Source organism: Acinonyx jubatus, chromosome D3 (genome assembly GCF_027475565.1).
Source record: "Acinonyx jubatus isolate Ajub_Pintada_27869175 chromosome D3, VMU_Ajub_asm_v1.0, whole genome shotgun sequence".
Taxonomy (NCBI): Eukaryota; Metazoa; Chordata; class Mammalia; order Carnivora; family Felidae; genus Acinonyx; species Acinonyx jubatus.
In genome coordinates, this window is record NC_069392.1 from 18,936,049 (window position 1) to 18,959,518 (window position 23,470).

The following is a 23,470-nucleotide window of genomic DNA, read 5'->3' on the forward strand; positions in this document are numbered from 1 at the left end:
TCTTCACCCTTCCCCACCTGACAGCTCCATTTCACACACACAGGATGCTGAGGTCCAGGGATATGGGAGCCTGGCTGGCAAGGCTGCCCAGAGCCTGATGGTGTGGCCCCCATTTATTGCACTGCTTTGTCACTCACAGGGGAAGCAAATCCCCTCAAAGTCCCACTTTGGTCCCAGCGGACATCTCATCCTTAGGTCACCAGTCAGCCTTGCCCGCCCTGAGTACTCAGTAGCCAGCAGGCTCCCCGCCTTTCCTGGAATCTGAGGCAGCTGCCCAGCCACCAGCCGTGTGGACAATGGCCTGTACCACAGCGATGAAGTTGGAAGTGACCTCAGCGTGGTGGTGCCGGGTCTTCAGGGCTGCAACCACCGCCTGGAGGTGGGAGGGGATAGAGAGGCCTCAGCAGGGCCCAAGATGCCATGTGAACCACACAGACCCACACTGAAACACACAGGTAGTGCCATTTCTGCCCCAGTGGCCAGGAAGAGCAAGTTGGGGGCAGACGGTCCTATTGGGTCTCACCGGAGCAGGTAGACTGACTCACATCCCACAGGGGTTCAAGATGGCCCAGGCAGTAGGTGTGAAGGTGTCTGCCCCAGGCAGAGGGGCAGTCTACTCCATGATGACTCAGGAGATCCAGGCCTCCCTCCCAGGACACCTTGTGACCCCACCTTGTGACTATTTCTTTGACTCTTTACCCACCTGGTCAGTGTCTTTCTCCAGGGTCGTGGTGTTAGGCAGAAGCTGGTTGTGCAGTCGGGGCTCCTCTACTGCCCGCTTCACATCGTAGCCAAACCACAGGCTATGGATGATGGCCTGGGGGTGGCGGGGGGGGGGGGCGGTGAGGGGGTCAGTGTGGTCCAGGGACAGGGGCTGGGGGGATAAATGGGTGATACCTACCAGCGCAGTGGCTGTGGTGATTTTCGTGCCCCCGGAGGCACCCACCACCATGCGGACCTGGCCATCCCGGCCCACAATGATCGCTGGACACATGGATGAGAGTGGCTGCTTCCCTGTGATCACCAGGTAGATGGGTGGGGACAGAGATGCTGGTCAGCTGCCTGCCCAGGACACCAGCCCTCTCCCCACCTGAGCCCCCTGCCCCACACCTGGTTTGATGAAGTTGGCTGGTGAGGGGGGCACCCCGAACTGGTTGGTGATGTTGGGGGAGCTGAAGTCATCCATTTCATCATTGAAGAGGATCCCACTGACCCGTGATCGTACCTTAGAACCGAAGCTGAAGACCAGCTGAGTCAGCCAGCTATGGAGAACCCAGCCCCACCCTGCCCAGCCCCTACCCACCCCCCAAAGCTCCAGCTCTCTCTCAGTGAGGCTGAGGGTACATGTTCTACCAAGGTGGGGCCTCAGTTCCCACCATGAAAGAGGTCAATGGAGCCCCCTTCTAGGACATGCAAGCAGCCCCCAGACCACCCAGGTCACCCGGCAGCCCCTACTAGAGGTTGATGGTGCTGGTGGCCGACACAGCGCTGCCGTCCTCTGCGACCACGGACAGGTGGGCAGTGCCACCATCATCAGGCGTGTAGAACTCAGGCTCATAGTAGGGGAACGGGTGAGTGGTATCATCAGAGATCCGGGCCCGGAGCTGGGCGGCAAAGAACTCGGAGCTCATGTTGCGGACCACCTGCCGAGACCCCAGAGCTGGCCTGAGGAGGTGGGGGGGGGTGGGGAGGGGGCACAGGCTTGTGCGAGCAGCTCTTGGGAAGCCCCCAACATGGCCCTGACCACAACCCTCCTGCACCCTCAACATCACATGGCCCTCTGATCCCCTCTTTCCAGCCTTTGTACTGCAGTCCAGAAATTCAGTATTTATCTGTCCACCCACAACACCCCACTCTTGCAGCATTCAATCATTCATTCATTCATGGAGCTTGTGCTGTGTGCTTGGTCAACAGGGAACAGACGTACAGATCCCAGCCCTCCTGGCAGGGAAGACCAAGTCAGGCAGGGACATGTTGGAAAGAACAAGCCAGGTAAAGGGGATAGGGAGGGATGAGGTGGGGACCAAGTGGTCAGGGAGGGCTTCTCAGAAGAGGTGGTATCTGAAAAGAGCTGTGAATATGGCCTGAGTGATAAAATGCAAAGGCCCCGAGGCAGGCCTGGAGTGATAGAGGGTGAATAGGGTCAAGGTGGTAGAAAATGTCAACAGGGGCTGATCCTATAAGTCTTCATAAGCCCTATAAGGACTTTGGCTTTTGCTCTGAGCCACCTGGTCCTGGGACAGAAGAGTGACCACACTGGTGAGTCACAGGACCCCTCTGGCAGCTATGTGAAGGTATAAGGGTAGAACCCAACTGGGAGGCTATGACATCAAACATCAACCATGTGAGAGATGGTAGCTGGCCCAGCTGGGAGAGAATCAATGGTCCCAGTGTCTTCAATCCAGAGTGCCCATTAGCTGAGGAGATGAACACTGCAGATGGCCAGTGTAGGAGACAGTCAAGAGCTTGATTTTGAACAGGTGCCCTTGGGACCCTGAAGAGCCTGTCTCAGGTGGGTGGTAGACCTACATGTGGGCAAGATCAGGCTGAGGGATAAACATGGAGCCATTAGCTTCTGGTGGCTGCTTAAAGCCATGAGTCTGGGGGCACCTGGGTGGCTCAGTTGGTTGAGCATCTGACTCTTCATTTGTGGCTCAGGTCATGATTCCAGGGTCATGGGATTGAGCCCTGCATCGGGTTCTGTGCTGAGCATGGAGTTTGCTTAAGATTCTCCCTATCTCTCTCTCTCTCTCTCTCTCTCTCTCTCTGTCCCTCTCCCCAGCTTGTGTGCTCTAAAAAAAAACACAAGCAAAAAAACAAAAACAAAAACAAAACAAACAAACAAACAAAAACTTAAAAAAAAAAGCCATGACCCTGAATAGGGTCCCCACAGTGATGAGGAAAGAGAAAGAGGAGAGTAGATGAGACAGGAGCCAACAAGGAAGGCCCTTGGGGACTAAGCAAAGGAAATGCCTCCAGAATTTTCCAGCAACATCCCACAGGGAAAATGTTCAGCCTGAATCTACTCCTAAGAAAACACAAAGTCAAATCCAGGATGTGGAGTGATTCTGCAAGATGACTGCCTTGGGCTTTAAAAATCAGCAAAAGAGCCAAGAGGCCTAGTGTAGGCTCAGAAACCAGAGGGACATAAACAGCAACTGTAAGGTATGAGTTGGACGGGCTCTGGACCTAACAATCCTGGAACTGTTGGGAATACAGGTATCTAACAGGTCAAGTCCTCTCAATGTCAGGGAATAGGAGTCCTTAGTTTTAGGAGCGACAACCCAAAGTGTGATATCAGTGACTGACCATCTGATACCCCAAAAAACACACGCATATTGATAAAGGGGTAGATGGAGGCAGAGAGAGAGGAAGGAAATGTGGCAAAAGCCTACAACTTTGCAAAATGAAAAGCTGAGCAAAGGAGGTGGTAAACTGTGTGAGATGCTGCAGTAGGGTGCCCAAAGGGGAAACTGAGGCTGGACTCAGGGGGCAGGGTGAGGGGTCATGGTGGGGGGTGGTGGTGGAGCAAGAAGGGCACAGCCTGATGGGAGAGGACTTGAGAAAGGGACAGAGTGGCCAAGTTTGCTCTGAGCAGAAGCCAAGGAATGGGGTCAGCAGCTGAAGGTTCTGAAGCAACAAGAGTATGATTCTCGCTCCAGAATTATCTGTCTGAAAGGACAGACTGGGAACGCCAGAGGCAGAGCAGTGTTGCAGGAGAGACTTGCCGAGTCAGCAAGTGCATGAGCAGAGGAGCTGGCCTTAGCCAGGCCAAATGGCAGATAGGGGTGCGATGCAGCAGCCTCAGGGATATGAGACACTGGGTCACCGGCTGCAGTCGGGAGTAGTACAAAATGCTCATTGGGGAAAAAAAAGAGATCCGGGAAAGCAGAGAGGCTGCTGGGCAGCTGAGAGGCACAGGCCAGTGTGAGGGAATCTGCAGGTCTACCACGGAATGGGTGATCCGAGTAGGTAAGGAGGGCGGTGATGGGAGTCTTGATGGAGGCCCAGCCTGGATCTGGCAGTGAGTGGGTTGGGCTGTGCAGGATCCGGGTAGGGCCTAGGACACATTAGCTCCTGGGTGTGACCACAGAACCAGTGGCCGAGGCCCAGAGCATTGCTCCTCTCCCCCTCAGCCATCCTCCTCATTACCCTTGAGGGTTGCAACGTCCCCATGCATTCCCCACCTCAGCACCGAACACTCCAAACCCTTCCAGGACAAGGGTACAGCCCCCAAGGTGGGAGCACAGACACAGGTAGGGGACACTAATTAGTCATTGTCAAGTCTGTCATACTGTGAGCTCCGTGTGGCAGAGGGCCAAACTCGGGCGTCACCAGGCCATCCCAGCACATGGTAGGTCCACCACCAAAGTTGGTGGTGAAAGCATGTGTGAGGCTGGGGTGGTCCCAGGAAGCCCTCCTCGCACATCCATGGCAGGCCCTCCCGCACCCATCACGGGCCACCCCCTGCCTCTTACCTCCATCATATTGACAAACTTGGGGTCCCCAAGCAGGGTCCTCTTGGCATAGGCAAACCGGAAGGCCTCCACGATGCGGTGGTAGGTGAGACCCTTCTGTTCGGGTGTCTCCACACTCGCTGGGGAGAAGTTGTACCCTGGTTGAGCAGAGATGGGGGCATGTTAGCAGTCCCGGGGCCCTCTGCCGAGATAGCTGGGTGCCCCAGGGTAGGCTCACACCGCCCTGAATCACTTGGCCCAACTTGAGAAGGGGAATGCTTAATAAAAACCAGTGGACACTTTGGAGGAATGTAAGAATGGAATGAGTAAGGGACCCCTGGGCCTGGGATGACCACTTAGATTTACCAGATGCGTCCTCTGGACCAGCATGGCTATTCCCACCCCAGGACACTGCTCTGTACCTTTTTAGCTCCCAACCATTCCTCCTCCTCCTCCAGCCCCTGATCATCACCTCTCACAGCCCTGGTCACTCTGCACCGCCTCTTGCGGAACCACGGTGGGAGGGCTCACCCTTGAGGATGTTGAGGATGAGAGCCAGCACCGGCCCACTGAGTGGGGCACTGGGCACGTAGAGCTGGGCGTCCCCGAGGCTGATGTTCAGTGGCTGCTCTATCAGCTCAGCACGGTAGTTGTTCAGGTCCTCGGTGGTCATAATGCCCCCTGCAATGAGACAGCAGCTCAATGGGTGGACACAGGGATGGGGCCCCCAATCTGAGGGGAGCACAGGACCATCACGCTGAAAGCCCTGCCCACTCTTGAGGGCCCTCCTCCTCCCCCTCCCCACTGCCCCATCCGCCAGTCCCTCTGTGCTCCCTGATGATACCACCTCTCCACTGCCAGGCTCAGGCCATCTGCCCTCTATCTGTTTGCCCCACTGGCCTCCAGGTCTGCCTTCTCTCCTCTTGGCGGCCAGAGAGTCTTCTCTAAGTGGAAAGTATCTGCTCCCATCTCTCCCCTGCTCAGTCCCATCCTCCAGTGACTACTAATAGGTGGGTGAAAGGAGGCTCTTTAATTCTACAGGGAACTGGCTCCAGAAAGACCAAGTATTTATAGGCTAATTTCCTGCCTCAGTGGTAAAGGTCAACATGCTAATCACTCTCTTCTGTGTCTCTGACAAAAATAACAGCAGGAAGAAATCCACAGCTGGGGAGGGAGAGGCAGCACCAGGCTTCTTGGCTGAAAGTCATGAGAACTTGTCTCTGCTTGCAGCCCCTCCAGTGCCTCTCTCACCAAGCCCACCCTCATCCACTGTGACCCTCAGGGATAACTAAAGCTCATCCTCTCTGGGCCTTAGCCTATTCCCTCTGCCAGGAAGGCTCTTCCTCTCTCCAAGCTCATCTGTAGCTCAGGTACCACCTCCTGCTTGGGGAAGTCCCCTCAGATCTGCATTTCAATGCTTCCTCAGCTCCAGTTCCAGCCTAGACCTTCATTTAACTTACAGAGGACTTTCCCTCCTGAACTGCACTGGTCTCTCAGTTTTGACCTAACCAAGATCTATGGATCTATGTGGCCTGTCACTGACTGCAGACATGTCTGTGACCTCCCCCCTCCCCCCCAGCTCCAGGCACTGCCTGAAGGCCTAATGCCCAGGTCGGGCAGAAGCAGAGGACCTAAGTCCTCTGAGCTCTGGCTCAGAGCTCCTGCTGCTGAGTTCTTTGCCTAGGGTCCCTGAGGTTGCCCACTTACCAGCCTCCTGGATGTCCTTGACAATCTGGGCTGTGAGGCTCCCGTTGTAGAAGGCCTGGGCTCCCTCCAAGGCCAGCGTCTCGTATGTGTTGGCCAGCTGCGGCATGGTCAGTCTGTCCCCCTCCCGCAGCACCTTCCCATCCCGGCAGAACACCTCACTGGGGCAGAGGGGCTCCCGTGAGGCAGGCAGGCAGGGTGGATTCGGCCAGCCATTCCCACCCAACCACACAGGAGATCAAAGGAAGGGCAGTGAGCACCTGTCCACAGGTGAGTCATCCTCTGGTGTCCAGCCAATGCTTCCTAGAGTCCCTTGCCACTCAGGACTCACAAGCCGGGACCCCAGGCACCAGGCTCAGAATGTGATCCCACACACATTGGGAAAGGCTTTTATATCCTAGACCTCATCCCTCTGCCAGTCATTCATGGCATGCAGGGACCTTGGGCCACATCTGCCCAGCCTGTGCCCCAGGGCAGGCCAGCACCCACAGACATACCACAGTGCAGGCTGTTCCTCGATGACAGCCCTGTCTTTCTCCAGGGCTGCCGCCAAGCCCTTCCCCACAGGGAAGCCCTGGCGGGCCAGCTGGATGCTGGGCTGAAAGAGGTGAGCCCAGGGCAGCCGCCCATGCCGCTGGTGGGCCAACTCATAGCCTCGGATCTCACCGGGAACTGCCACCGACAGCCCCCCTGCAGAGGGACAGGAAGACAGTTAGTGGCTCCAGTCAGGGGACATCAGGAGGGGTGTTCTCCCTCAGCAGCAACCTAGGCACAGTCTCCAGATGGGATCAGTGAGGTTTAGGAAGGAAATGGAATTGTCATATGTGGACTCTGCTGGCAAGAGTGTAGATTGGCCAGGGATATGTGACAAGGCCACAGTCCTGTTGTCCCAGGACTAGATGTCTGCCTCTGCAGGTGCTACCAGGTTTGAAATCCTGTGCCAGGCCCACAGTTGCACAACAAGACTGTGGGGAAGCCAGACCCCTACCATCTCTTAGTCTGAGCCTCCTAGCCCACAAGGCCTCTCATCCCATAAGACTCAAGGGGTCCACCGGAACCCACCAAAGTCCCCAGGGCAAGCCCAGGCCGCCCTCGACACTGAGCCAGTTCCAAGGCAAGGCCTCTACCTTCCTCCCTTCTACTGTCCCAGACCCAGGACCTGAGCCCAACTCCCTGCCCTATATGTACCCTCACTGGGTTTCAGTTTCCCCATCTGACCATAAAGAGTTTTGTCTCTTGCAGCTGACTTTAGAGGAGCCCACAATTCCACTGGAAACAGACTCCTGGACCCTGCTCCCCACCCACCCCCACGGCCCACTATGCCCTAAGCTGGGCACTGATACAGAAAGGCCCTTGCTCCCAGACACCTTCTTGCTTTCACCCCTGGATGACCAGGGCCATTTCAGCTACACTCAGGCTAGGTGACTGCAGCTCTGGAACTACCTCTCCCATCCTGAGGTTGGGCACAAGGTTCTGAGAGCCAGGTTGTTATGGTCTGTATGTCTGCACATTTCAGAAGGTCTGACACCCGGCCCATGATTCCTGCCACCTTAAAAAAAAATGCTGCCCTGATCTTGGGCTAATAGGTCTCAGACCACCCTGCTAACCAAGGTGCAGTGACCCCCACACTGCCAGACCAGGGTCCTCTCTCAACTTTACCTTACTTAGCCCGTCACTCCTCCAGTGTCACCTCTGCATCCCACATGCGAGGCTCTGTTAGGGTCTCCTCTGTCTACACTCACCGTATTGGTGACCTCCCCCAGATCAGGGCTTTAAATTTCATGTATGTGCTGCCAGTTCTAAATTTACTCTCTGGCCTGGCCTGCTCCCCCGATGGCCTGATCTGAGGATGCACCTGCCCATGAGAAAGGCATCTCAAACTTAACACACTCAAAACCCAACTCCGGACTGTCACCCAAACCCACTGCCCCACAGCCTTGCTGGCCTCTGTTAGGGGCACCCCATGCTTCCAGGTGCAGATCAAAGACCAGGGGTCATCCAGGACTCTTGGTATAGGAGTTGGTGTCACACCTGACCTCTCAGCAAATGCACAGGCTCCACCTTCTAGGTATGTTGAATACCAACCACCTCCCAACACCCTCATCTCTCCGTGGTCATCGTGGTGACCTCCTGACGGGTCACCTGATGGGCAGGCAGCTTGCTCCCTGCCCCTTCTGCAGCTGCCCAAGGGGTTCAGCCAGACATAGGCCAGATCTACCCCCACAAACACCCCAGGGGCCACTGCTACCTCTCTTGGACAAGAGACAGGGTCTTCACAATGACCCATAAGGTCTGACACCACCTGAGCCATTCTGACCCTGGGGTCGCCCATTGCAGCCTTGCTAGTTCCCACAGTTCTCTGTCCCTTCTTCCCATGTGGGTCACTTGCTCTTCCCCCAGACACCTGCACAGCTATCCTCACCCACTCCAGACCCTGTGTCTTTGCCCAGACACCTCCCCCGTGACCAGGCTACACTTGGTGAACTGCACGCCTTCCAGCCCTTCCCACCTCTGCTCTTCTGGTACCACCTGGCTTGGCTGGGCCACAGATTTTATCTGTTGCCTTTGTTTTGTCCCCAGGCTTGGGGAACAACCCCTGACATTTTAAGAGATTCCCAATAAGTCCTCGTTAAATAAGTGAATTCCGAGCATCCACAAGGTGCTAAGTCTGTAAGATTCCAGCAATCACACTGAATGATTTCATTTCTACACATTCTGAGTCTCCCAGGGGATATAAAAATTCAAAGAGGCTGTATGTTGGAGGAGACTCCAACGGGGCTGCTCACAGGGCCTCACCCAGGGCCCCGGCCCGAGGGGCAGAGCCTGCAACTGGGGATCAGACCTGCTATGGCCAACAGCCCCCTCGTCCTGCCTCTAATCTCCTATCCTGTTTTCCTCCTATCCTCCTTTTGGGTCCTTGGAGCAGCAACCCCTGCTGGCCACTGGCTTCCCCTCAACTGCATGGGGAGGTTGGGGGCCTCTTCTCTGCATGAAGGCCTTGTTAAAAAGATAGACTCGACTGCGTTTTTGGAGCTATCTCCACAAAATGAACGAATAAATGAAAGTCTTGGATGCCTTTGAAAAATTCAGGACTTTGACAGCCCAGGTTCAATTTGGGCCTCAGCACCATCCAGCTGTGTGACCTCAGTTGGTTTGCATGACCTCTCTGGACCTATAAAATAAGAATCAACACAGCACTTCCCCTGACTCCCAAGCATACAGGGAGGATTCAAGGGGCCCACTGGTGAAAACAGCTAAGCAGCATGCTGGCCCCAGTGCCCCCTGATATGTGCAAACTGTTGAAATAATAATTATTCTCTCCATGCCCTAGCACCCTGGAGAGGCCTGAGTGGAAATAACAGAAGCTCCATGTCTTCACCCTCGGGAGGGTGTTGTCGGGCCAGGAAGGGTTGGATGGGAAGGGTGCACATCAGCACTGCCAGAACTGTCCCCAGCATCAGACAGGGGCATGCCCATGCCTTCCTGGCAGCTCACCCCAGCTCTGCACCCACACCTGAACTTGCACCTCACCTTTCTGTGACTGCTCCGGGCTGTTGAACATGCCTTTGGAGGCCAGCCCAGGGGCCACCTCACGGGCGTTGATGATCTCAACTTTTCCTAGAAGGAGAAGAAGGTGGGCAGTCCGGACCAACACCAACCCCTCACCCCGTGTGAGCCCAGGGGCCACCCGGCTCTGCTTGCCCTCAGCCCACGTCCAGCCTGAGATGGACAGCCCCTGCCAATTACCTCCCCTACTCCCCGTGGGCACTCACGCGTGGTGCTGTTGTAGATGGTGAGGAACAGGCCGCCCCCGATGCCCATGCTGTGGGCGTTCATGAGCCCCACACACAGCAGGGCCGCAATGGCAGCATCCACCGCCGAGCCACCGTCCCTCAGCATGTCCCTACCGGCAGCAGGTGGTGGGGAGTGAGCACCTGCGGGCTCCCCAACCCCCCCAACACATGCACACTGCCACCCAACTCCACCCTTTCTGGCCACACTGCCCAAAGGAGGATGGAAGAGGAAACTGTAGTTTTGGTTTTTACATGTCACTCTAAGACCAATGGGCTTATATGTTCTTCCTTTCAAGCAAACAGATGTGCATGACGTTTATAATAGAAAGAAAACGGAAAAACGTTACTTTTTATTAGCAACCTTTTTTGTCTGTTTACGTCTTTTGGGAACTGATCTTTGTACATAATGTGAGATAGGGGTCTAAAATAGCATAAAACAGCAGTTTATCCAAAGGCACAGAGATCTGAGGAAAGGGACCCAGCTGGGCACCAGGAAATCCACATCCTGCTCTTGGAGTCAGTGTCCCCTTCTGCCCTGACCAGAGGCTGCTGTGAAGGTCCAAGGAAAGGACAGGCAGCTCCATGTGCATCAGACACCCCTTGTCCGGGTAGCTCATGTACAGACAGGGAAACTGAGTCTCAGAGGGATGAGGATCTTGCCCAGATCCACTTCCGGTGGTCCTCCTGTATTCCCACGCCCTGCCTGCTCACCTCCCGATCTCTGAGCAATACTTGGCATCTGTGGCCACAGCTGCCCTGGGGTAGACGTGGCTCTGTGGCTTGGAGGTCAAGAGCAGACAAAGGCACAGGATGATGATGAAGATCACTAGGACCACGGCCAGCAGGGCCAGCACCACATACCGCTTCTTCATGGCTCTGCAAGTACCTGTTGTTTGGGGCCAGAGGGGAGGGCTGGTGGTTAACAGGGTCAGGGGACTGCCACTGGCCTGGCCTTGGGCACATCCTGACCCTCACCACACAGGGCACAGCCAATAGTCAAGCCTCAGAAACATGTCCCTGGGGGCATCTGGGTGGCTCAGTCGGTTAGGCTTCCAACTTCGGCTCGGGTCATGATCTCACCATTCATGAGTTCTAGCCCCGCATGGGGCTCTGTGCTGACAGCTCAGAGCCTGGAGCCTGCTTCAGATTCTGTGTCTCCCTCTCTCTCTGCCCCTCCCCCACTCATACTCTGTGTGTGTGTCTCTCTCTCTCAAAAATAAATAAACATTAAAAAAAAATGTTTAAAGAAAAAAATATGTCCCTTTGTTTCCTTCCAGCCCCCGGCCACTTACTCTGCCAGAAACTCCCAGCCCCATCTCTCCCTTCCTAAATTGCCCTGCTTATCCTCAAGGCCCCATCCCAGTAAAGACCCCATGTCCAAAAGAAATCTCTCCTGGGAGCTCCCAGATTCCATGTGTCCCACAGTCAGAGCCACTGCCAAGCAGGGAACTCCACCGGGAACAAGCTTGGCCTGATCCCTTCTGTGACCCCCCACCTCAGCCCAGAGCCAGACACCATCCATGGGCCTCCAGAGTGGCCTGCCACAGACCGTGGGGTTCGGCTTCCATTGTACCCTCAAAAAGGACACCCACAATCTCCTTGTAAAATTGTCAGACAAGCTGCCATGGGGCAGGGGCCTACCTTTCTCAGCGGATGGAAGCCCCACACCTTGCCTGGGGAGGTGGCCACAAAAGCCGGGAGGGCTTGGCTGAAACAGCTAAGGAAATAACTGGGGTCTCCCTCACAGACAGTAGGAGTTGGTGTCCGCAGAATCTGCTCCAGACAGACACCTCGACCAGGCAGCCTCTTTGCTCTCCTGAAAATCAAGATAGTGTACCTGAAACAGGCCTCCCCAGGGAGGTCCTCCCCAGGGAGCTCTGTGAGGTTCCTCTGACCCAGATGAACTCTGGAGTCGAAGAGGAGGCTGTCCGACTCTCCCACATTTGTGTGAAATCTCCAGGCACAGCCGAGAGGGGGTTTGCCCAGAGCAAGGCCCGAGTTCGGTGGTGTGAGTGTCATATGACAAAGTGGTGAAGCCCACGTGGGCCAGGCCAAGGAGACGGGGTATGCAGGCTCTCAAGCCAGCTCGTCCCATCTGAGTCTTGCCCCTCGTCTGATGTGGGGCCTTGGGCAAGTCACTGACTACCTGTCCAGTGGGAACGACAGAGGCATCCTGCTTGGGGATGTTGTAGAAATGAAGTGGATTGGAAAGCGTGAAGTGCTAGATGAGTGTTGGCTATAAATGCCATCAGCTAGTAGGGTGACGCCCTGGAGGCCGGCGGTGCAGAAGGAAGCTGGTCAGCCACCTGCTCACTGTTTCCCTGTTGACTCCTTTCCAGGCCATGCAGGGAGGGACAGCAGTGAGCCTTTGGGCTCCTGTGGCAGTGACAGTGGACAAGGGGTGTGACCCCCACAAGGAAGGAGAGGTGTGAGGACAGTGGCAATCTCCGTTACCTCCGAAAGGTGAGTGTCGGCCAATAAGCCCCAGGCTGGGATGCCTCTGGTTCACCTCGTCTCTGTTCAGGGGTCTGAGCTCCAGGGCCAGACACAGTGTCCCAGAGATGGTCTAGGAGTGGAGTCTCACTTGCACGGAGCCTGGGAGGGGATAGCCCTCCCACATGGGGGGCCTCCAGAAGCCAGCATGGAAGGGCTTTCCCCTCCCAGGCTCAGTGGGCAGCCACACAGCAGACCACCACCCTACGTCCCCAGTGGGATTCAAGCCAGCCTTTCTTCTCCATGTTGACTGAATCCAGGCACCACCCTTTGAAAGCTGGACTATAGAGCCTCCTCCCTGCACTCCCTCCTGTCAGTATCACCTGCTCCTCAGTCCTCCAAAAAGCAGCAGAAGGCTCTCTCCAAAGTGCCAACCAGGACTTTCCCCCTACCACTGCTCCAGGGGATAGTCTATGCCCCCGGAGCACACCCTAGAGGCTGGGTCAGGGTTAAGGATTCCCAACAGAGATAGCTACACTGGGAGGTGTGAGGGGCCTTGGGAGCTGGGCCAGGAACATGTGGGGTCTGTTTCCAGACACAGAACTTTCCCACCACATGTGGTGGGGGTGGGTAGGGCAGGACAGAAACCAGTGACTCTCTTCCCAGCATGGGCACAGGCACACTTGCCAAGGAGGCCCCCCAGTCCTTGCCCATGGGACACCTTGGGGACATTGTCTCATTTTTCCTGGGCTTGTGGCTGTGAGGTGAGACCACCCCCCTCACGGCTCTCCTTTCTCCCCTCAGGCCCCTGTGGTGATCCAGACATGACTTCCTAAAGTCTGTACTCCAGCCTCCCCTGTCCATCCATCTGTTCGTCCATCCATCCATCTACCCAAGGACCCAAGTGGGCTTCCAGAGGGACAGGGGGCACCCAGCAAGGTTCAGACTGCCAGGGAGTATGGGGAGGGGTGGGCAGTACTGACCCCCATCCCTCCTCCCTGGCCAGGGCAGCAAAGACACCAGCCCAGACCCTGCAAGCAGACATCACCAGCCCTGCGGAAGACACCCTGCTGGGGACTGGGCTTCCGTTTCCCAACCCACCCACCCCCCCCCCCCACACACACCCCACATTTTTCCCAAAGACTCACTAAAAGAATGTCCAAGCCCAGAGGTCTGGCTCTCACCCAAATCAGTGTCAGGAAGGGAAACTGAGGCCAGAGAGTAGGTGGGGCACAGAACTTGGCCTCAAACTCCCACACCACTCCTCATGACCCTTGTGGGCTTACCTGAGGCCCGGAGCTGGCAGGGGCCCAGGAAAGCTCCTGGTCCTCGGAAGAAGCTCTAGGCTGGGACACGGCCAGATTTGTCTGCCTGGGAAAATCTGGGCCACAGCTTCAGCCGAACCCCCCCATTCCTAGGAGTGGCCCAGAGCCACGCCTGCAGCCCCTGCAGAGCTCCTCAGGGTGCCTCTGAACTGGGATTGGGATCTGGGGGAGGGCACCTCCAAGGAGGAGCAGAGACAAGAAAGGGGCAGGAGAAGGCAGAACTCTCATGCTCACCTAGTCCCAGAGCAGGCAAGAAGCTGGCTGGGAGTCACTCAGCAACCCCATGGGACCGTTGAAAGTGTCTAAGCAGGGTGGAGAGCAGGCTGTCCTCTAAAAGGTCCAGTCTGACAGGGAGGACAGCCCCAGGGGCTGACGTTGAGGAAGCAAGGAGACACAGTGACTTGGCCTGTCAGCAGATGACTAAAGTTCACACAGCTCTGGGAGGGCCCTGGGTAGGAGATGGGAGGTGTTATGACAGCATGACTTCTGGGGTCCCCAAGGCAGTGGCAGCAGGTGAGGGGTGTGACCCCAACAGGGAAAGAGAGGTGTGGTGCCAGGGGCAAGGAGTCCCCCTCTCTTGGACACAGTTCTCTCCAAAGGGCAGGGTCTCCTGGCGAACACCCCTCCAGCAAGCCCCAGGCTGGGTACACCCCACCCCTGTCAAAGTGTCTGAACTCCAGGGCCAAACACAATGTCCCAGAGATGGTTCCTGAGGCAACGCAGCAGAGGTGCCGCCAGCACCAGACCAGAACCAGGACCTGAGAGCCCTCACCACAGCCCTCAAGCAGATGCCAAGGGTGCCTTCCTGGAACACAGCCTGGGGCCTCGCGTCCAGACCGGTTCCACCGCCTATCCGGGAATGTCAGCACCTCGGGCCCAAGAACCCCCCTGAGCAGCCTGGAAAGGCAGGGCCCGGACCTCGCCAGAGCTGGTTCAAGCCACGCAGCCCAACAGTGCACACCTGGCCACTTGATACCCGCACCCAAGTTCCTGCATGTCCCTGACCGGGCCAACAAGGAGATCTCAAGCCAGGAGTAGGTGCATGCCCAGCCCAGGGACCTTGGACGCTGCTTTCCATCCCCCTTTGGCCTCCATGTGCCAAGAATAAGGATCAGCCACTCCCTGAGTCATTGCTCCATCCCTGGCTTCCTTGCTAGTTGTATCTAGGCTGCCCAGGAGCCCCCACAGTCCCTATCTGTAACACCTCAGCTATGACCACCCTGCAAGGCTGTGGCAGCTGACAGACAGGAAGAGCTATAGAGGTCTCATTGCCCCTACAGAGTATTGCTGCACACTCTGGGTCGCACAGTCAAAACAGGCCTTGTCTTGTTACCCACTGCCCTTGAACAGGCTTGGGATGGAATCCACCGGACAAATGCACTCCCATGAAATCTTCCACGGCCCCGGGACGGGGCGCCATGACTCAGCTCTTTTCCCCTGGACATCACCTGCAGACCAGGGTGACTGAGAAGATGGACAGGGCAGGCTCCAGGGACCAAGGCCCATAACCTGTCCCTGAGGGCTAGCCACCAGCCAGGATGTCAGGGGATTTGTGTTGCAGGCCAGTCAGCTGGCAGGGGTCTAGAGTGGAGAGACACAGGGCTCTGTCCCTAGCCTAAGCCTGCTTAGCCACTTCCTCCTCGCCTGGGAAGGCATAAGACATGGCAGTGTCAGCAGCAGCTCGAGGGTAGGAAGAATGTCTGAGCGGGCAGAGGATGGCCCCACCCAACAGGTGATCCCAGTAGGGTCCCAACAGGAAAACCACATCCTGGGGCAAGGTGAGGGACCAAACACTGTCTGTGACGGAGCACAGATGAAGCCTAGCAGCAGCTGCAGGCCCCAGAGAGGAGAGTCCAGAGGAAAGGTATCTCATTAAAGGCTGTGTCAACAAACGCCTGAGGTACAGAACCAAGAACCTTCCTTACGTGGTGAGCGTGTCACGTTTTATTCTGCTCAGCCCCCCAACCCCTACATGCTGAAAAGCAACCTGAGGGGAGTCAGTCTGGGGAAACCATGCCACCCTAGAAAAGGCTGCAGGGGCTGGGCTGAAGAGTCTCCTCCAGACCCCATGGCTCCTGTCCTAGGCACAGAAGATGGTAAGCTCCCCGTCCCCAGGAATGTGCAAGCCTCACCCACCAGAGATACTGACTTTGCCATCAGCACCACCCTCTCCCAATACACACACACACACACACACACACACACACACACACACACACACAAGCTGAACCTAGGCTGAGTGGAACAGGTTCCCAGGATGCATCAGAGAGCAGAGCATGAGGAAGCCTAAGGATTCTCTGTTAATCCTCCAACCCATTTGTCACCTGGCTGTGTCACCACCACCTCAGAGCCACAGTCCTGATGCACGGTCCTAGACCCATTCACAGACAGGAAACCAAGGCTTAGGTTGAAGCAACTTGTGCAAGTTCAGCTGGCCCCCGAGGGAGACATGTGGACCAGCAGGTGAGCCCAGAACCCATGCCCCTGGCCCTAACACCACCAGCATCAAGGAATCGTCCCCATCGCTGACCCCAGGCATGAGAACATAGCTCTCAGCAGCTTCCTGAGCCCTGCCCGGCACTGGACTGGAAGCTTACCGTTACCCAGGCCTGAATTTGGGATCTGTCTCCCTTGCTGCCCACCCTGGTGGCATACGGTTGAGAATTAGAAAAAAGTCACTTCCCCAGTACTTGATAACCGCCATGCCAGATACCTGTTGAAATAGCTAAGCATGCCTGCAATGACCACAAGGTGGTGGGCACCCCCTAGAGTTGTGCAATGACCCTTGCACCACTGAGCCAGTTTCAGGCCCCACCATAGCCACAAACCAGATCCCGGAGAGGGGCAAGCATGGCCAGAGGACCCAGTGCCTCAGCCCCCATCATGGGTCCCCTACCCCCATGCTGCCAGATCCTCCTGGGCCTCAGTTTCCCCATGCTGCACCCCTCCCACTTAATTCCAAAATGTCCCCTTCTTTAGAGCAGTCCAGCAGTTCCACCCGGCCCTCCTCCACCCACCCCACACCTGTGACACAGTGAGCCAGACAGCTTAGACAGGTAGTTTCAACCCCCCTAACCAGACAATAAAAAATCCGAGGCCTCTCCAGCCTGGACCCAGTCTGTGCAGCCCCTCTTCAGGGTCCATTCCCACAAGCCCTGTCCCCTTCACCCTGAAGGTCCGCTCACTCCCATTATGCAGGTATATAAACTAAGGCTCCAGCCTCTCCAGAGGAAGAGGCCAGCACATGGCAGAGCTGGGACTGGAACCCAGGCTTCCAGGCAGATGCTTCTGGGAGGACCTAGCCTGAGCTACCCCAACCTACAATGTCCAGCAGCTCAGAAAGAATGAGCTGTACTTTGGGGTCACACAGCACTGAGGCACAGCCTGATGCCCCTCCTGGCTCACCTGGCTCTACGCTGGTCCTCCTGCTGCTCTCCAGCACAGAGCTGAGTCCCCAGTGCCCCGCTCTGACCCAGCTCCTCCCCTCCCTCCCCCTGCAGCCTGAGTGGAGGGAGGCTTTAAAGGCACAGGAACCTTTCCAGGTGAGAAGAGGGCTGGCTCCTAGCCCTGTCTCTGGGGCTGTGTGACCTGGGACAGCTGCTGGCCTCTTTGAGTCCCGTAAGATCCCCAATCCTGAATGAGAGACCTGAGCTTTGAAGCCTCCGTGGTGCTGAATGAGGCTAGGTTTCAGGCAGAGGTAGGTCAGGCCAGGGGCCCCTGGGAGGAGGTGGGACCCCTCAACTTACAATGTCTAGAGCAGGTTCACGTGGTGCTGGGGTGCAGCCAGATGCCCACCCACTGGGGTTGGGAGTGTAAACCTCTGAATCCCCATCAGGCCTGAGGAATCCTACCTACTCCAGAACTCTAGAGTAGGAGATGCTCCTCCAAACATGTCCTCTCCCTGACCCTTGGGGCTACAGGGGGATTATGTAGGGACTGTCACTCCAAAGGCCCTGGCCACCTGGACTGAAGGGAGTTACACGACCCAGGGGAGCCTCTCTTCATCCCCGACATTTCTGGGGTCATGAGCGAGAGGGTTGATGGAGGACACACAGCAGTGAGGGCAGGAGATAGAGTTGTTTGCTCATGCCCCTGCCTACTCTGGCCCATCAAATGAGACAGGGTGGGTGCCTCACAGGGCTGGCAGCCCCAAGACTCCCTGTGTCTGAGATCTACTTGTGGCCTGCTGTCTGCCAGAACTGCCACCACTAGCAGGGCCCTGGCTTCAACACATTCATTCATTCATTCATTCATTCATTCATTCATTCCTGCCTCTAAGCCTGGCCTGTCCAGATTCTCTTCTCAAGGAGCCCCCGGCAGGATTCTAGATGGGCTTAGTATGGCCAGCCAAGGAAGAGGAGGAGCCCAGGGCCCTGGAGGAGAGGCAGACACAGTGACAGGGGCCTTAAGAATCAGGGCAGAGCTGGGATTGGATTGGGTAGGACATGCCAGGTAGAGGGAACCACTTGAGCCTGGAAGCTGGCACTGGAAGCATGTCTGGGAGTAGTAAGGGCCTAAGGGAGCCTCTTGACCTCCCTGGGCCCTTCCTGAGCCCTGAGGTGTCAAGGCTAAGAAGGGAAGTGGCTGAGCTCAGATCAGACCCTGAAGGCCAAGCCAGTGCATCTGGACTTTGAGAGCCCCAGGAGGCTGGTGAATGTGTCACTTGGCTGGGTAACCCATTAACTGCAGCTCACTCATTAAGACCCTGGTGGGTGACCAGAGGGTAAGGGCCGTGGGAAGAAAGGAGTGTTAATGGCTGGGGACTGGCCGAGATGGGTTCTCTGTGTCCTTGTTCCTTGAGGAGTTTCCTGGGCGAGGCTGGCCTCCAGCCAGGGATTGCTGCCAAGGCATCGTGGGGTGGGGGGGGGGGGGCGAGCGGTGCCACCCCACCATCCTGATGCCTTTTATCTCCTAACCACACATACTATGTAGGCACCAGCAACCTAGGGTACCCCAGGGGTCTTGGTCAGACAGGAGGGAATAGGGGGGCTGGGCACCTGGCCCATCTCCTCCTCTGAAAAATGAGGAACCACAGTGGCCTCCAAGGTCCTTCCTGTTCTGACAGACTCTGGTTTGCCCCAGCTCTGTGTCTGGGAAAACAAGGCATTGGTGGAGGAAGAAGGGTAGTCAATGGAAACCACGATGTGAGAGAGGAAGGGACTTGCCCAAAGCCATTAAGTAGGACAGTGACCCATGACATGGGGAAGGCCTTGCAAACCACTTCCTGCAAGTAGTACCTCATTGCAGCCTCCATCATGCCCCACCCTGCTGTCACATCCTGGAAGAGGCTCTGCCTGAGCCTCAGGAAGTGCCAAGTGAACCTCCTGCCCTGGGTGGGCCACAGCTGGTAGAGACACAACATCCCAAAATGCAGTCAGGAGCCTCACACTGAGTGAGCCAGGAAGGCAGGTCCAGATGCAGCAGTGCCTGACCTGTCCTTCAGAACTGCTGGGACAGGATCTCAGGGCCCACTGGGAGCCAGGAAACCTGATATTACAACAGGCATTTTGTGTGCCCTGGTATCTGCACCAAGGACACATTTGGTAAACTGGCTAAATACAAGTGACTTTGATGCCAAACATCATAGCATCTTAATCAACTTTAGGATCACAGAATCTCAAATGTTTGGTCTCTGATCTCCTGTCTCCAACACCCCAAAAAGGTTGGCTTGCATACTTGCCTTGACAGGGACCTCACTACCTTTAAAGACAGCAAGACTGTGGTTGGTTGGCAAGTTCTTCCCAATGTCAAGCCCAATTTGCCTTCTTGGAATGCCTTCTGCAGTTGTGAGAGTTGGCATGCTTTAAGGTGGGCTTGCCTCACTTCCTGCCCACCGTCTGAGGCCACAAGCAGAGGAGCAAGGGCCACCTCAGACCCTGTGGCTACCTGGCCACAGCCTCCCTGAGCCACACAGACCACACTGCCGGGATGGAAGGAAGACTCTAGCTCGGTGAAGAGACTGGTGCTGTCCAGGGGTAGCAGAGAGGCAGAGCCCCTGTGCCCCCAGAGCCTGGCTGCCAGCCCCCAGCACCATCTGAGGCATTTGCCATTGCAGCACCTACCTTTGATGTGTGGAAGAAGGCTGGAGCACTGCCAGCGTGTGGGCCTTCAGAGATGTCAGCTCCTTGACGCCTGAGAATGTCTGGCTGCAGGGCTAGTCTGGCACCTGGTGGACCAAGTCCAACTCCCAAACCCAGAAGCAGGGTAGCAGCACAGCCAAAAGCATGGGCTCAAGAGTTCCTAGGTTCAAATTTGACCCCTGCCACTCATGGCCCAGGGTCTCCTCTTCCTGCCCTCAGCTTTCTATCTGGAAAGCAGGAATCATTAAAATAATTGTTGGGTGGATTCACTGAAATGGCTGTGCACAGGCTATTGTCAGCGCCCGCTATCTCCATGGTTCCCACGCCCAGGCCGGCAGCAGCCTCTGTCCTTGCCTGATGAGCAGCTCAGGGCTAAGAGGTCATAAATGCCCCCCCCTGCTTGCCCTGCCCTCTCTGCCCACGGCACCCTGAGCAGGTAGCATTTACCATATCACCTCGTAATTATCTGCAGTGTCTGGGAGCTCCAAGGGGTGGAGGAGAAAGGCTGAGCCGTCCACGCCCCAGCCCCCACCCCAGGGTATGGCCTGGTCTTGTCTCCCTCTGAGGGGAGTCACTGGCTGGAACCTGCCTGTCCACACGCCTCTCCACCCCCACCCCCTACTCCCAACCCTCCATGGGGGGTGAGTGGACCTGTGGTTCCCCTAATGCCAAAAAACACCCAGTGCTTCCCCCCCCCTCGCCCCCCACAGCCCCGCATGCTCTGCTAGCCCTCCATCCTGGCTTCTCAGAGCCCCCACACCCTGCCATCTCATTTCTGGGCCTCCTGTACCACTTCAAGCTGAACTCCTTTGCTCTCAGAGTCCTGCTTGCAACATTTTATGGGCTGATGTTTTAGATGCCTCAGGTCAACATGCCTGCCTAAACCTGAACTAAGTAACAACCGTCCCCATACCTCCACCAACCACATTAGCTTAGCCTGCCTAGCCCCAGAGCCTCCTTCCCAAACTCACTGGTTCCCCAGTGTAGCGGCCTCACCTCCACATCCTCTCCTGGCTGCTCCTGACCCCAGCTCCCCTCACCTGGCAACTCCTCCTCAGGGTCCGGAGCCCCTCCACTGTTTCCCTAAGGTAGCCCCAGTGCTGAGCATACAAATCTGAGCACATCCTCTCTCACTAGAAACCCTTTAAAGGCCCCCTTTGCCCTCCAGATAAATTCCAGTCTTCCTAGGGCCCCACCCCTTCCTCTGTAAAGTTCACCCTATGCTCTCTGCTGAGACTTCAAGCTAGCACTCTTCCTTCAGACCTCAACCTCAAAGCAACCTCTTCCGGAAGCCCTGCCCCTCCTCCTGGTCAGCTCCTGTAGTGCCCTGCAGCCCCCATCAAGGTTCCCCACATCTGTGGAGTAGCTGTTAGATTGACTTCCTGTGTCTTAGTCTCTGCAGTATCCACAGGGCCCAAAAGTCAGCACTGAATTGACCAATGAAGGCTGTGGGTGGCTGAGTGGATTCCGTATAAAGCCACGGAAAATCAATTTGTAAAAACACTGCTGTATGCTGGACTTTTGCTTTGTTGTGTCTAATCCTACAATAAGATGCCGGACGGGCACCCTATTTTCCCCGTGTTACAGATGAGGAAATACGGTTGTAGAACCTACTGTAGTGAGTTGAATAGCACCCCCCCCCCCCCAATTCATATCCACCGGGACCTCTGAATGTGACCTTATCTGGGAATAGAGTCTTTGTAGATGTCATTAGCGTGGGCCTCAAATCCAATAACCAGTGTTCTTATAAGAAGGCCATGTGAAGAGAGACACACAGACACAGGTAAGAAGGCCAGGTGACAATGGAGACCCAGGTTGGAGGGCTATAGCTAGAAGGCAAGGAATGCCTTGGATGTCAGCAACTGCCATCGTTAGAGCCTTCAGAGAGCCCTGCCAATGCCTTGATTTCCAGCTTTCAGTCTCCAGAACTGTGAGAGAATAAATTTGTTGTTTTAAGTCACCAAGTTTGCAATAATTTGTTATAACAGCCACAGACAACGAATACAGCTACCTACTTTACCTAGTTTGTACACCCAAAAAGGGACAGGTCCAGGGGATTCTAATCAGTTCTGAGATGAGGGGCACCTGGTGGCTCAGCCAGTTGAGGGTCCAATGCTTGATTTCAGCTCAGGTCATGATCTCTCAGTTCGTGAGTTCCAGCCCCACACTAGGCTCTGTGCTGACAGTGCAGAGCCTGCTTGAGATTCTCTCTCTCCCTCCCTCCCTCTCTCTCTCTCTCTCTCTCTCTCTGCCCCTCCCCCACTCTCTCTACATATCAATCAATCAATCAATCAATCTTTCATTGGTCCTGAGCCTATACCCATGCCCCCCCCATAGGGATCCCTGGCCCTGACACAAGCTTACAACACAGCCCTGTAGAGCCAGCTCCAGAAGACATTGTTTCCATTGAGTGTCTGCTTCTTTCCTCCTAATGAGTTCCAAAACCATCCTGCATCCTTCTTTGGAGCGGCTGCCAAGAGGCTCACTGTCACCTGGCTACCTGCTGAGGTACCATGGACCTTGCCAGTATCTGGTCTTGGACTACCCCACTGGGTGGATAGAGAAGAGCCCTAAAGGTGGGGCAGGTTCATTTCCAGCCACAGCCCTTCTCCCCTCCCACCGGGTCACTGGACCTTGGTTCCTTGTCACTCCAGCTGGGCCACCACATGGGGTGGCCAAGAGCTTGGGAAGCCAAAGGTGTGACCGTCACCACTACTTGTCTCTTGGCAAGCCCCACTTAGGGCCCAGAATGCCGCCAGCAGGGCCTGGGGTTCAGTTGTGTCCCTCCCACCTGACTCTCTGGCTCCCCAACTTCCCACCTCACTGGCTGTCCAGGGAGCCCATACAAGTCACTGAAGCTCCATATCAGCCCTAGGTGCTGAGAGGGCAACATCATAGCACCCCCCTACCCATCCACTCAATGGGGTCTCCACAAATACAGGCCTACTGCCTAAGGCAACTCCACGGAGAGAGGACAGCAGCCTTTACTTAAATATACATGGAGGCCAGTAAGGGGGAATGATGCCCCCCTCTCCTGAGGGCAGAACTCTGTCTCTGGGGCCTCCTGCCCGAATCGGGTTAGGCCAGAAACACTCCCTAAGAGCCAACTCAACCTAACCACCCCCACAGGAGGCAGAGGGAGGCCCATCTAGGGATCCAGGCCCAGTCACCACCTCCCTCTTTTTCTGGGAAAATGTCCTCCAGGAATCTCTCAGCCAAGAACACAGAGGGTGGGGTGGGACATGAGGGGTGGGGCTGAGGGGCAGTTCTCTGCTTTCCACAGGACTCTAACTCTGGGCACCCTCCTGTGCCACTGCCTGGGTTGCCCCCTCTGTGACAACCAAACTCAGCCCTCTCTCTCCCCTGCCCCATACCCCTGCCCTGGCTCGGCCTTCTCATGTTTGAGGGGACAATGTCCAGGCCTGGCTCAGCCTCTGGAAGGATAAGGTCAGGATTTGGGAGACATCCCAGCTCTGGCTCCAGCCCCGAGCATATAAGAGGAGAGGGAGGGGGTTCTTACCAGGCTGCCAGTCTGGACAAGGGGTCTGAGAGGTCCCTGGAGCAATGAGGCTGCTGCTTAAATCTCTGGCCCCAACACCACCACGTCAGGTCAGCGAAAGCGCCTGGGCTCTGGAGGGAGGCAGGCCAAATGGTCATGCAGGTTTGCCAGGGAGGAA

General features: G+C 56.2%; 1 protein-coding gene across 10 annotated transcripts; it reads right to left on the reverse strand.

Annotated features, from left to right (window-relative positions):
• Positions 1–55: 55 nt before the first annotated feature.
• Positions 56–23,423, reverse strand: GGT1 (gamma-glutamyltransferase 1). Of its 10 annotated transcripts, none has more exons than XM_053205913.1 (14): positions 17,119–17,187; positions 13,948–14,161; positions 11,597–11,771; positions 10,667–10,841; positions 9,935–10,065; positions 9,693–9,779; positions 6,659–6,851; positions 6,165–6,322; positions 4,989–5,138; positions 4,479–4,615; positions 1,456–1,643; positions 1,111–1,238; positions 704–1,014; positions 56–373 (listed from the first exon to the last, which is right to left on the reverse strand). In XM_053205913.1, the coding sequence occupies exons 4-14, from the start codon at positions 10,825–10,827 to the stop codon at positions 227–229; spliced, it is 1,791 nt and encodes a 596-aa protein (XP_053061888.1). In that variant the 5' UTR covers positions 10,828–10,841; positions 11,597–11,771; positions 13,948–14,161; positions 17,119–17,187; the 3' UTR covers positions 56–226. The 10 variants fall into 10 exon arrangements, with proteins under 10 accessions (XP_053061888.1, XP_053061889.1, XP_026899910.1 ...); XM_053205914.1 differs by lacking the exon at positions 17,119–17,187 and adding an exon at positions 12,410–12,521 and having other exon boundaries at positions 13,948–15,874; XM_027044109.2 differs by lacking the exon at positions 17,119–17,187 and having other exon boundaries at positions 704–817; positions 902–1,014; positions 13,948–15,856.
• Between the last annotated feature and the right edge of the window lie 47 nt (positions 23,424–23,470).